This window comes from Oryza brachyantha, chromosome 2, assembly GCF_000231095.2.
Source record: "Oryza brachyantha chromosome 2, ObraRS2, whole genome shotgun sequence".
Classification (NCBI taxonomy): domain Eukaryota; kingdom Viridiplantae; phylum Streptophyta; class Magnoliopsida; order Poales; family Poaceae; genus Oryza; species Oryza brachyantha.
In genome coordinates, this window is record NC_023164.2 from 15197044 (window position 1) to 15211267 (window position 14224).

Sequence of the window (14224 nt, forward strand, 5' to 3'; positions counted from 1 at the left end):
GAATTACTCGAAGATTATGACAATTTTATTAATAGCCTATGTTTTTATAATAAGTGTCTAAACATCCGATGTGACTAGGGGCTAAAGTTTATCACTAGAAACAAACACCCCCCTAGAGCAAGTTCAATAGTAGTATACTCAACTATTAGCTCTAATTTATCTATAATCAATCTAATAGCCAATTTAGACAATAGTTACCTATAAAACATTAGTACATGGTCTAACATGTCATACACATACCGTGTCTTGAAGTCCGTGTGCAACTAACTACAAATTAATATCTATCTCTTTTCTTTTTCCCATCTTACCTTTCCATTGTAATGACGGAAGAAATTCTCATTTGAAAACACAGCGACTAATCGAATCGAGCCCTCAGAAGCAAGGGTTCCGTGCGCACATGGGCTATTATTACACTGCCTCCATGATGCATGGCCGCCACACGCCATTTTCCTCTTCTACTTCTGGCTTCTCTAGAACAACCATTTTTTTACGCACCAGCATCCAGAGTCCTCATCGATCTTCTAACTCTCTTTTAACGCCAGTAACGTCGTGCCTAGTACGTGAAGTATTTTTCCTTTACATCTACAATTGATCATTTATTTTATTTAAGAAATTCATGAAAATATACAACAAAAATATAGGTTTTTTTTTCAAAATTTGTTTATTAATAAACCAAAAATAACGCGATAACTAATTATTAGATAAACTCCCAATAAGATAAATATACACGTCTAAATTAAAAAGTCAAAAAAAGGTAGAGAGAGAGTATATTCTTTAATGTGAGAGGACTTGTGCGCATGCAAGCTGCTGCAACACGCACAGTCCCAGCTTTTGATTTTGCTTACGGGCCAATTAATTAAAGCCCTGGTGGTTCTTAAGAAAAATGTTAAGGTTGGGCTCAGCCATAACCATCTTTGTTACTGCCGCCTCGTACGATGATCACCTACCTAATCACCTACAGAGAGAGAGAGGGACGATGAGATGCTTTTTTTTAAGAGAGAAGACGGGATTAATTAGAGGGAAAAGAAAGGTGGTGAGATCAGCCGAAAATGACGCATCATTTCTTTGCTAAGAAAATGACGCATCATTTGCCTCTTCCACCCACCTGGAGAGGAGAACAGTACAGGGAACAAGACCACGCATGGGACATTTTCATAGAAAGAAACCAAAGAAAAACAGTAACCTAGAAACTAAAGAGAAAGCTGGCAATGGTTTTATTTTCTCCCTCGTCTCAAAAATAGTACTAATATCATATCATAGTAGTATGATCACATATCGCTAGACAAATGGTTTGTCCTAATCTATAGTATTAATTGGTGTCTAATCTAATCACTTCTGTTTTTAACGTTTTGATGCGGTTGCAGTTTAGATCTACGATTAACCATTCATCGTATTTAAATTAATTAATTAATTATTATTCGTTTTGTGATTTGTATCAATAATAATAATTATTCATCCCATTGATGTATATTTATATAAAATTTGAACAAGACAAACAATAATATAATGTTTAAAAGTCAACAACCTTATATAGATCACAATATTTTAGGATAGGACAACATGAGACCATAAAAGAGCAGCTTTTCATTTGAACGGAGAAGAAATTCGTAGAATAAAAACAGGGGAAAAAAATAAAAAATAAATAAATCTGCTGCAAACCAGCGGCCCGGCCGGCCCCGGTTCCCGCCGGCGGCAGCGGCGCCACCGCGCGCAAGACGACCCAAAGCCAAGGCCGCCGCCGCCTTCGCGCTCCGTTGGTCGGTGTCGTCCCCACGCGCGTGTGCGGCGTGTCGCTCGCACACGCGCCCCCGGCCTCCGCCGCTGCGGCCGGCGCGCCAGGTGCTCTGCACCGAATCCCACACGTACGTCACCCCTCCCCTCCAACTTGCCTACTAGCACCCTCGACTTTTCTCTCGCCTACTACCCCTGCTACTTTATTCTATTCATTCCCTCGTCTTATTTTTGTTTGATTTTTACGCGGGTATTTTCCAAGCATATGTTTTATAAAAAATATAAGTTTATTGTCTTACCTATTAGAGTAGATTTAAACTTACGGTGATTAATTTTATCGTTAGTGCTGTCATAAATTCAAATAATATTTTTATCTTTTAGCAATATAGTAGGATAGAACCATATAATATTTTATCTTTAATCGATTGTAAGAACTCAGGAGGTTGTCCTTTGGATTTTTTTTAAAAAAAAGTCTAAATGACATATATATATATACAAAATGAAAAATAATTTATAATAGTTTTTTATATTTATGTTTATAGCGGTCATACGGTTAATATTGTATAATAAATTTTAATGAGAAAATCTTAAGAGTTAAAGTTAAAAATTTAAACTTTGGTTTTATAAGCACAGAAAAGCTAAAAAGATGGGCGATAGACTTCGTCTGTGTATCGATAGGAGTATTATTTCTCCCCTTTCAGTGCAATCTTGGGAAATATCCTGCTTTTCTACCCATGTCTTTTTGCACACTATTAATTGCCTCGTCGTTTTTTTCTCTGTGTTTCTTTGTTCGTTTGCAGTTTGCCACCACCACCAACCAACCAACCATCCAGCCAGGCCAGAACCCCAGCGCCAAGAGCGAGCGAGAAATCCTGCAATCCCTCGCTAGATTTGCCATCCCCCCCGCCGCCGGCCCGCCGCTATCGTTTCCGCATACTCACCATGCGATTATCCCTCCTGCTCGCCCCCTCGCGTCGCACTGCAGCGCGGTAGATTTTTTTTTTTTTCTGATTCCTTGCTCCGGCTTTGCTGGGTCTCAGGATTTCCGCGGCCGAGAGGGGAAATGGGGATTTCTTCCTCGTGGTATGTGTGGTCTAGTTTTTAGGAGCTGATTTCTTGGATTCATTCCCCCCTCCATTTGCCTCGACTTGCCGTGCTGCAGATTGCAACAGCTTCTTCTTCCAGCTGCTCGCTGGAGTGGTGGGAGTGCGGTGCATCCCCCCTTGCGGAGGAGGAGGAAAGCTGCGATCTTTGGCGGTTTCTGCCCCTTTCTGCGGACGAACGGTCCGAGAAAACGCCGCATCCTTTTGGCGGATTTCGAGGAGCTCCGGTGAGGGATTATCAGCCGCGGTTCGTGTGAGAGCATCCTCCGATTGCGAGAAGCTCAGTCGTGGGTGTGGGGGGAGTGTTTGGTGTTGGGAGATGGAGGGGAATTTGCCACCGAGAGCCCTTGTCCACGGCAGCTGCGGCGGCGGCGCGTTCGATCTGGAGGCGTCGATGCAGCAGCAGCAGCCGCCGCCGCCGCCGTTCCACTTCGCCCAAGATCCGCACCTCCACCGGGGCGGCATGGTCCCTGTCCGCGCGAATCCGATGCTGGATTTGGGCAATGTCGTCAAGGCCTCGCCGAGCGACGAGGAGGATGTGGACGACGGGCACCACCATGGCGGCAGCAGCGGCGGTGGCGGCAAGGGGGGCAACCAGTGGCACCGGGTGAAGTGGAGCAGCGACATGGTCAAGCTGCTGGTGTCCGCCGTGGCCTACATCGACGAGGACGTGGATATGGACTACGGCACGAGCAGCTCGAGGAGGAAGCATGCCATGCTGAAGAGGAAGGGGAAGTGGAAGCTGGTGTCCATGGCGATGACCGAGAGGGGGTTCCCGGTGTCGCCACAGCAGTGCGAGGACAAGTTCAATGACCTCAACAAGAGGTACAAGAGGCTGACTGAAATTCTTGGCCGGGGAACGGCATGCCAGATCGTCGAGCACCCGGAGCTTCTCGAGAGGATGCGGCTCTCTGGAAAGCTCAAAGAGGAGGCTAAGAAGCACCTGATCTCGAAGCATCTACACTATGAGGAGATGTGCTCGTACCATAACAGGAACCGTATGTGTCTGCTTGAAGATCCCGCCCTTCAGAAGTCATTGCGTCTGGCGCTTAGGAGCGGGGAGGAGCACACGAAGAAGAACCCGTTCGGGTATGATGATGAGGATTTTTCTGATGACGACGACGAAGATGACGAATTCGATGATCTGGAAGTCAGCGCTGAAGAACATCACCATGGAATTCATGGTGCCAAGAGGCTGAAGCATGATCAGGAGGAGACACATTTTGGGTCTAATTTGTCAGAAGTTGCTGTTATTGACATGAACAAAATGCTCTCAGAGGGATCTGGTGGTCCAACTGCCGAAAAGAGTCCCTCTCCCTTCGGTATGCATAATATTCGATTTGAGAAACGCCGCCTGAAGATAAAAGCTCAGATGCTAAAAATTGAGCAAAAGCATTTCAAGTGGCTGAGGTTCTGCAAGGAGAAGGACAGGGAATTGGAGAAGATGAGGCTGGAGAATGAAAAGATGAAACTGGAGAATGAACGGTTGGAATTGGAGCTGAAACTTAAAGCAATAGAGATGGGTATCAAACCAAAGAAGATGTTTAGTGATTGAAGTCTGGAAATGATAGAAGTAGAAATGCTTAGAGTTGCCGGTGATCGTTTTGTCTTTTGCAGGAGATTACAGGTTTAGGGTCTTATATATACATTGATCGGTGTCCCTGTTTAAATTCTATCTTAGCTAACTGCAATCGGTCAAGGGAATGGCTATTCCAGTTGTTAAGTGTTTAAAGTTGGTACCAGTTGGCCTTTCGATATGATACTCATATGTTTGAGTCGTCCTTGTACATACCTAGCTTTAACTCCCTGCAATTGTTTGTGTGTTGCTATTGACCTCTAGTCCTTTTTCTTCAATTTGTCTGCTATTTTGTTGTTCTTATGACTTCGGGTGAAATTCGCTGGGGCTCTGTCACGGCTATACAGATGTCTGATGAGTCGAAGTCCGTGGTTCAATACACTTGTGGAAAATCAGTAAGTTTTATCTTCAATCTTTTACAGGATGGTTTTATTCAAGGTGATACAAAGATGCTGCCAAGTGTTTCACAAATGCTTTGTTTGATATCAGTTCCTACTCCTGACCTTACATCAATCATATTTCTGAATTAGCATGTAAGGCACCAAGCATCAGCTATCCAGCTCTGTTAGCTACCATTTATGCAGGTTCTGTATTTGTGTGGACTACAGCTCTTCTCGCATTCTAATATTAATCTTACCTGTTGTGTTCTGTTTTTAAGCTATGTGGCCAGATTGTGGTATCTTGTTGATACGGCTGTGGTCTTTTTGTGTATAATAAAAGCCCATTCTGGCTTCTGAATGTGGTGTACAGCATGCCTGGTTTCAGTGAAAACTGCTGAACAGGGAATACCTTTCCAGTCCAACCACAGGTCTACATCTGCTTTCTCCTGCCATCTAAAGGTGCTTTCTCCTGAGATATTTTTGAATTGGTAAGCATCAGTCCATTGGAGATATAGCAATTAACCAAATGATGAATATGATCTACAAATTGCAATGCCCTGAGGCAAGTGTCTCTAACCAGTGTGCAGGGCTGTCAAAATGTCTGAGGCTTGAAAGAAGGAAGCTGAGTTGCCAATATTTCGTTTTCATTTTTTGGTGAGTTGCCAGGAAGCTGTGCAAGTGGTGAATAACAACAAGCTGCTCATGGCTGTTACTGTGAGAAATGACTGCCACCCTCCTGTCAAGTATTACTACAGCAAAGATGAGTCATGAGAGTGATCATTTTCGTAAAAGAAAATAAAGGCACGAATGGATGCATTTGCATATAACATATAATCCATTTGCAGCAATGATCACCATCGTCCTATGGAGCAAAGGAATCGCAAAAAACCATGACAGGATGCTTGCTGGAATGCTGGTGCAGGCGCATGATTGGGGCCAAGTTTAACAATGGAAGCCACTTGCCCATCATGCCAGAATGCCCCATGGAGCACGACAAAACAAAAACACGGAGGAAATTAAGGCGCCATCTTTCTTCCTTTTTTTTTTCTCCTATCTGCTGAGCAAGTTCAGTAGTATAACCAGCTACTAACTCCAATTCATCTATAGTAAATCTAATAGCCAATTCATACAAATAACTACCTATAAAACATATATTTTCATATCTCAGCTGTCATACATACACTGTATCTTAGAGTCTATGCTACAGCTGGCTATAAATCTATAATCCGCTGCTTTTTTCTCTTTTCTCTTATCTTCTTAAAAATATTTTTATAGCTAGATTACCTGCTCTTATACGAAAAAGCTCTCAAGAGGGAGGGAAGCACATGACATGAACCCAGGTGTGTGTCAGTTGATTCTGCTGATTGTCCTGCAGATACCCAGCAGAAGCAGGCTGCAGCTGGAGTGTGGAGGAGAAAGCCTACCAACCACGAATGAACGAACCATCCGTTCGTCGTCTCGCTCTCGCCCCCAAAGTTCAGGCGCACTCCGTAACCTACGAAATGATTCCATTCCTGTAGCATTTTCTTCTAGGTTCCACAGTTCAGAATGGATGCAGTGACATTGCAGCGTGACATTTTCGACGACATTCTGTGTCACTGACGTATGGATCCAGGCATGACCCATACGTCAGTGACAAAATATCATGTTGTAATGTCATTGAATCCGGATCCCTCAGTTCATAAGAGCAAGTTCAATAGTATAGCCAACTACTGGGTTCAATTTATCTATAGTCAATCTAATAGTCAATTCATACAATAATTAACTACAAAACATATACTAACATGTCCCACCTGTCATACACACACTGTGTCTTGGAATCTGTGCTGTAGCTAGTTGCTCTTCCCTCTCCTCTCCTATCTTCTTTAAATATATTTACAATTGGTTTATAGCCTGCCATTGTATTTGCTCTAGATCATCTGTAGTGTATTTGCAGGAGTAACAACTGATTTTCTTTAAATAACGAAATTCATTATAATTCTTTAAACAAAACTACGATTATTATTACAGAGATTATAGAAACAAGAAGTGATGCTGTACTGCCAACTTGTGGTAACCCTAGCGACTGATAATGCAACACATGCCCGACATTTATGCGATAGTATCATAGTAGCGTATGTCCAACTGCCAATCTGCCATACACAACAATCATACTTCTTCCAGATGAAAAGGCCCAGAATAATTCGAGTATGGATTAGTTGTAACGGCTTTGCACATTGCCATCTAAAAAAAAACAATCTTGCAATCATACACATGCGTCGAGCTGTGTAGTAGTATTGAGGTGTCCCGGGTCCTGTGCCCCGGCCATGGCGTTTAATTTGTCGGAGGCACAAAAAAAAACTAGTCCTTGCTTTGCATTCCTCGATGGCTGTACCAGCTCAAAGCGCATTTGCAACTATACATATATGCACGCCTAGCTCCGTGATTCCTCTCGGGCAATTTCGTCTTCTTTCTCGCCGTCCTTCCCGGTGGTTGCTTTGCGGCGTTTTCTTGGGAGCGAAAGCAAGCAATGGGAGCGTGCGCGACGAAGCCCGGCGAGCTCAAGGCGAAGGGTGGCGAGGCGCCGGCGCCGCTGGTCGTCGACGAAGCCAGCGTGGCGCCGTCGCCGCCGGCCGCTGTGAAGGAGGAGGAGGATGTGAAGAAGGTCCAGGAAGCTCCGGCGGCGGCCGTCGTGGAGACCGAGCCGGCTGACGCCGTTCGCCGGAGGTCTCTCAGCGACCTGCTCAAGGAGGTAGTGAACCACATGCCTTGGCTCACTGACTGACCTCATGTGTGTCTGCGTCGGTAGCGAAAGCTTGATCTGTCTCTTCTCACAGGATGCAGAGCGCGATGGACCAGAGGCGGCTGCGTCTGCCGACGCAGACAAGAACGTGCACCAAGAGTCGCCGCCTGCTGCTGCTGCGGCTGCTGATGATGATGGCGGTGAAGCTGGAGCAGCAGAGGAGCATGCCACGGATGAAGCCGCTCCGCCCGCGGATGAGGAGACCTCGCCTGCTGCGGCTTCCGAGCAACCCGCAACCGGAGAAGAAGAAGAGACGGCGGCGGTAGCAGCAGCAGCAGAAGAGAAACCAGACGCTGGTCAGGAGGAAGGCGGCGGCGGAAACGTGGAAGCTTCTGCTGAGGCTGGAGCAGGGTCTGCAGAGGAGGAGCAACCCGCGGCGGTCGAGCCAGCGCCGACGTCCGAGCAACGCACAACCGGAGAAGAAGAAGAAGAAGAAGAAGAAGAAGAAGAAAAAGAAACTGAAACACGCCAAGAAGAGGAAGAGGAAGAGGAAGTAGAAGCAGCGGCGAAGCCAAGCGCTGGAGAAGAAACCGGCGGCGACGCGCAGGCGCAGGCAGCCGAAGAGGAGAAGCGCGTGGATCCTGGCTCACTTCAGGTTGCCGCGGCACCATCAGCCGGCGAGGAGGAGAGCATGGCCGCCGCCGATGCTTCAGCTCCGGCGGCTGAAACCTGACCTGCGCCCGCTCTGCGTCTGTGAAAGCATATTTGTTTGTTTGTTTGATTTTTGTTTCCTTGCCGTGTTGTTTTTCTGAGAGAGATATCTGAATTCAGTACATTTTCGATGGTCTGAGATTGAAATACCATCAACTTTTTGCTTAAAATACATTTGGACTTACTTTGTGTTTATCCAGTAATATATTATATATTTAATTTACCTTGTTAATTGTTAATTTTTTCTATGACTATAATTGGGTGACCTGAAAAACAAGAGAGTATTCTTTTGAGAGGTTAGAGTCCATTTTTGGACGTATCTATATGTTGTTGAACATTTTATACATACCACTGGGAGATTGGATGGTGTGAAAGCTGAAACAGCACGATGTTTACAACATCTCCGAGAGTCTAAGCTAAATCTTAATAGCCAAATGATGCTAACTTAAAAATAATTACTAGCTATATTCTCATGCACTTAAAGAGTCTAGCCAAATCTAAAATAAGCGTGGGTCCCTACGGGTGAAACTAAGTTTATTTTCTTTAGTGAAACTAAATTAATTTAGCTGAACTAGAGAGGATCCTGAATTACTTGTGGGTGACCCACAACCATTCTAAGCCAAATCTCACTATCCATTATTCTTATATTTTGATGGACCATAATTGACTGGAGGTTGTGTAATGTCCAAATTTTTTGGACCGTTAAAAACGTATTTTATTTTAATAAAACCAACTTACGAAAGCTTGCTTCTTTGTATGAAGCCTAAGGTCTTAAGTGACAAAGATCTTAGTTGATCTCTCCCTGGAACTCCAACCCAAAACTCTCTGACCGAAAAATAGTCCATCAAAATTCAAAATTTGTTATTCGGAATCTCTCTATAATCATTCTCAAATATCCCTTGTTCGAGTTCTCAAAGAATCCTCATAATTTCTCCACCAAAATCTGCATACAAAGTTTTGAGCCCAAATTCAAATTCAAGATTTCAATTCAAACCCTTCATAATATATTCCTAGAAATTCTAAAATTTCTCTTAATTGGATCAATACCTCCATCCCTTTTACTCCCTAGACCCCAGCCCAACCAACCTCTTTCTCTCTCTTTCCTTCACCTCTCCTCTCTTTCTATATATTCTTTCGCACCTCATCCCTCATGGCATCACACGGCCTAACCAACCCGCTAGTGCCTCGGTCTCGTCCAGCTTTCCCTCCATCCCCTCACGAGACAATAGCTATGGCCCACTGGTCCGCCTTCCTCCCCTCGTCTCCTTCCTTCTTGCAATGGTCCGACTCCACTCTAGCATGCACGTCCACTCCCTCGCCTATGGGCATTCAGCTAGCCAGCCCATGACGGTTGTTGCCTCGCCCGTAAGCAGCCGTCCCACGGCCAGCGCCACAATCCACATCGCTCGCCCCGCCTTCGCCGATCGGCTAGACCCACCTGTCAGGCCGCCGAGTGGACACCGACAGTGGGTCCACCCTTCAACCGCCGTGTTGCATTGTCTCCGTCTTCCTACCCTATCTCTCTTAGGCGCCTGCCCTTCGATAGCGTACGTCGTCGACAAGGAAACCACACCTGCATGCCTCTATTCCCTTCGCGTTAGCTATGGGCAACACCTCCCCATCACCCTACCACCCTCATGTAACCTATGTCTGTCGTCACCGCAACTGACACCGCGCTATCACTTGTGTGCACTCGGTTAGCCAACCCATGACTGTCGTGAAATTCTTTATTTTAATAAAAAAGATGAATAATGGCAATAAGAAGATATTGCATGACTGATCCTACTCTGAAAGCTAATCGTGCATTTGACTTTCTTTTTTTTCACTTTGCAGATTTGACCCCAGTTTTCAAAATTGAAGCGGTCGGCTGACCCTAGTCTGTTAAGTGAGCATAACGGTGTTAAATGAGATATGAATGTATAATTTTACCCTTGCATATTTGACCCTACTTTGCAAATGCTTATTGCACATTTGACCAAATTTTGTACTTATGTCCCTTGTAACAAATAATTTAATCGTAATAGTTGATTTTTTTTATTTTTAATATCTGAGACAAATTTGTTTGATATTTCAGTAATTTAATTAAATTGACATGTTTTACTAAAATTTGAACTAAATTTAGCTCAAATCTGAATTAATTTAAATAAAATTTTGACATAAGTGTAGTATGTCCTTTGCAGCCACAAAAATAGAAAAGACGATAACTCGTGTTCATATAAAAGAAGAAAGATCATTGCAATCATGTAATTCTATTTAATGTCAGACCAGTAGAGCTTGGTTTGCGTTGATGATCAAATCATTGCATAGCATGTTTCACAATTTCATATTGTAGATCGGTGAAAGCTACAGAGAGAAAAATCACAATCCATAGCGCAGTATGTGTTATCCTTAGCTAAACTAACCATAAAAACATTGCACTGCACTGCTGCCGCCTCCCACTACCGGCGCTGCCGCATCCGCTCGCGGCCGCCGCCGCCCCTTTGCGTCTTGCCTGTGTGGTGGGAGGGAGTGAAGGAGAGATAGGGTCAGAGGGGACATATTGGTCTTTCCGCGTATTTTTTTTTTTCTCATCTTATTCATCCAACTTCAAAAAAACAGGATAAAAAAATGAAAAGCGAAAAAAAGATCAAATACTCAGTTAATTTTAAAATATGGTCAGTTACGCAGTACCCTATATATCCGATTGAGTTTTGATTCTCTAGATGGGCCGGCTGGCCTGAGTACCCCCAAGACAAAGCACGGAATTTGGCCCAATCATCATTTACTGATGCTAGCGCCATCACGTGGGTCGTCGGGTGTCAACCGGTCAACACAACGCCCGACCGCACGCACGCACGCGACAGACCAGATCGAGGCAGGCAGCACAGCAGTAACGCGGCCGCCGCGTCTTGCATTTGTCTAGATGGGCCACGCCTGCGTACGGCCCTCATTGCTCCGCCCACGCGTTCCACCCGGCCCGCCCCCGCCCGGCGTCCGTGACCGAATTGATTCATGACTCATGAGATGATATCATGATTCTGCATTTTTTTTAGAAAGCAGTTTAACGCAAACGCCCCTAAGAAGACACACACGTCAGCATATCACTACAGGCGCCTCGCTGTCGAGGGTACATTACCTACCACTGAAAACACAAAAACGTTAGAATCCTGAAATATTCGCTCCAACGAGGAGTCAAACGTAGGACCTCAAGTGCTACTAAGGTCTTTGTAACCACTAGGCTGCTGGCTCTTTCGCGATGATTTTGCACTTTCTACCCTCGCTGTAATCCATATATATATCTATACTCCTACAAAATGAATAGTAATGGTATTGGATGACGGTGAATCTAACACGTATCTCACCACCGACTCTCTTCTATATTTTTAAAAGTAAAATAACTAAGACTGCGAAACATATATATCAAACTATTTTTGTTAACTTTACTTTAACAACATACTAATGTTATTTTTTAATAAAATTTTATTGTAACTTATAGGCAATATGTTAGTCTACCTAAATGAACTGATCGGTTAGCTAGTCAGTTCATCATGCCCTCACTGAATGCTGCTATAGCCTATAGTTTGATCTAATCCCTCGGCTACGTAAGCTGTAGACTGCAGCTGCGAGAAATTAAACCATACAACGATGCACGTACCAAATCCATTTTCGACCATTAAGATACTTCAGGTTCAGAGAAGCAGTTAGCGAGAAATAGTTGGTCAAAATTAAGAAAAGATAGATTTCTTTTTACCTCGACTCTTAATTTTAATCAATTCAGGCGGGACCCTCTCCCCCGTGTCCATTTTTTTTTCTAAAAAAGCTAGAATTTTCAGTTTCTAGCTTATAATTCATTTTCTATGTTTTATAACAGTAGATTCTTACCATCCAAATATTGTTTGAGAAGTATGAGAAACTACAGCTATATAAGAGAAACCCCCTAAAACCGTGCTTTAGTAAGTTAGTCTATACCCAGCATATCTATCCCCCAATGTCATTAACTAGTTGAAAGCAAGTAGGAAGCCCGTGTGCACTACTCCTGACTGCTTCAGTGCATACTGAACTGAGACTCTGAGAGAGCACTACCACCATGCAAATATGCTTTCGCTTTTCTGCTCACAAAGCAGCCACACCACACTAAACTTTTACTGCTTCTCTCCTCTGCACACTGCTATCTAATCCACGCAAAGGAAGACAAGAACGTGGCCATGTAAATAAAGGAAGGCTAGCTTTGTTTACAGATGATCAGAAGATCAGAACAGAAAGACAACTGATCAGAGAAAGAACATACATGAAATAAAAAGAAATAAGCTCTATCTCACTACTAATCCTAGCTATACTACACTGCTGCTGCTGCTGGAGTAGTACAGTACTAGATAAAGAACAACTAGTGTCAAGCCCAGAAAGACGCCATCATGGTGAGCCCAACCACAGTCAGCACCACACCGGGTCGAGCAGAAGCAGCAGCTGCCGCTACTTCCTGCGAGAAAAAATGATACAGATTCAGCTTCACGAAATGTGAAACGAGTTTTGTATATATGAGTTCGAAATGGTATTACATATGATCAGAAGAAAGTAATTAATGTGCAAAAGCGAGATAAAATTGCTGCCATTTCGAAAGCTACGTACTGTTGATGTGCGAAAAGAAGTGAAAGAGCCAAAGAGAAAAAAGGGTGCAGAAATGAAATTATCTTTTGCATGGCCATGGCGCCATGGCCGCATGGAAGCTTGGGGGTAGTGCGAGATCGTAGTACGTACCTGCTGCTTTTCACCCGGCGTGGGCATGGGGAGGATGGTGGCCGTGTCGGTGACGCCGCGCGGGACCGGCACGGCGGGGCTGCTCCTGATGAACGCCGTGCCGCTCTGTGCCGCACCGGAGTCCGGCGACGGCGCCGACGCGGGGGACGATGGGGCACGCGCTGCTGGGCCCAGCGAGGTCGTCGACGGCGCTGGTGCCGCCGCGTGGGCGTGGGCGTGGGCGTGCGCGCGCGCGCGGTGGCTGTCGCCGCCGCTGCGGCGCTCGTCACCGCGCCGCCACCGCTCCGTCGGCAGCCTCGGCCGCATGTCGTCGTCGCCGCCGCCGGCCCCCGACACCGGCGCCGGCGCGGGCTCCGGCGAGGTGGGCTCCCGCAGCTCCGGGGAAGGGTCGGGCACGATGACCGCCGACAGCGGGACCTTCTCCGCCTCCCCACCGCGCACCTGAACAACACACATCCCGCAGCAATCAGGGTCGCCGCGCCATCTACGTGATCGCTAACGTCGCCACCACGAAAACTAACCGTGCATGCACTCACGCACGTACCTCGATAGCCAGGGACGGGTGGACGAACAGCCGGAGACACAGCAGCAGCAACGCAACGCCCCGCAGCAATGCCATTGCTGTCCTCCTCTCCTCTTCGGCTATGGCAGTGCGAGTGGCGGTGGCGCGATGGACGTAGGAGCACAAGAAGAAGAAGCAGGAGGTGGTGGTGGGGCGCACGCACTGTGACCGTCGTGTGTGCGTGGACGTTTGTTGAGGCTGAAAAGCGAAAGAGGAAAAAAAAACAGAAAAGGACCCAAAGGGCAGGCAAAGCGCAGCACAACGAGGGCGAGCAAGTAAAGCCTGTAGCAAACTAACAAAAGCAAGCGAGGAGGTGAGACGAGAGGCTTTTTTGCGACTTTCTGGCCGTGATGATGGGCAGAACGGTTATGTTAATCGGCTAATCTCTCCTGGGGGTTGCAGTGAGTCGAGGAGCGTGTGTGTGGGTGACGACGCGGACAAGGAGACGAGGGGCGAGATGCTGCGGTCGCGCGGCTTGGAATCGATTCAACTTTTTGGATTGGGGTAATTGTTTCCGGACCCCGAGCAGCTTGGTGAGGCGGGATTCGGTGTGGGGATTCCGATGCGCGCGCGTGGCGCCCGAGGTCGCCGCTTTTGGGGTTGGGAGGGGGCCCGCCCGATAATTGTGGCATCAATGGGTTGCACGCGCACCGGCACCGCCGGCACAAACACCAGACACCGCCACCCACCGCTCGCTGTCAACTG

General features: G+C 46.0%; 3 protein-coding genes across 3 annotated transcripts; 2 read left to right on the plus strand and 1 right to left on the minus strand.

Annotated features, from left to right (window-relative positions):
* The first annotated feature begins 2512 nt into the window (after positions 1–2512).
* Positions 2513–4688, plus strand: LOC102710758. The gene is made up of 2 exons (XM_006647291.3): positions 2513–2814; positions 2894–4688. Exon 2 carries the CDS (start codon positions 3154–3156, stop codon positions 4387–4389), a length of 1236 nt encoding a protein of 411 aa, XP_006647354.1. The 5' UTR covers positions 2513–2814; positions 2894–3153; the 3' UTR covers positions 4390–4688.
* A 2230-nt stretch (positions 4689–6918) lies between these two features.
* LOC102714267 (protein FAM9A-like) lies at positions 6919–8398 on the plus strand. Its single transcript, XM_015833651.2, has 2 exons — positions 6919–7521; positions 7607–8398. The coding sequence occupies exons 1-2, from the start codon at positions 7300–7302 to the stop codon at positions 8243–8245; spliced, it is 861 nt and encodes a 286-aa protein (XP_015689137.2). The 5' UTR covers positions 6919–7299; the 3' UTR covers positions 8246–8398.
* A 4009-nt stretch (positions 8399–12407) lies between these two features.
* Positions 12408–13645, minus strand: LOC102714539 (predicted GPI-anchored protein 58). The gene is made up of 3 exons (XM_040520804.1): positions 13502–13645; positions 12958–13398; positions 12408–12679 (listed from the first exon to the last, which is right to left on the minus strand). The coding sequence occupies exons 1-3, from the start codon at positions 13574–13576 to the stop codon at positions 12593–12595; spliced, it is 603 nt and encodes a 200-aa protein (XP_040376738.1). The 5' UTR covers positions 13577–13645; the 3' UTR covers positions 12408–12592.
* Between the last annotated feature and the right edge of the window lie 579 nt (positions 13646–14224).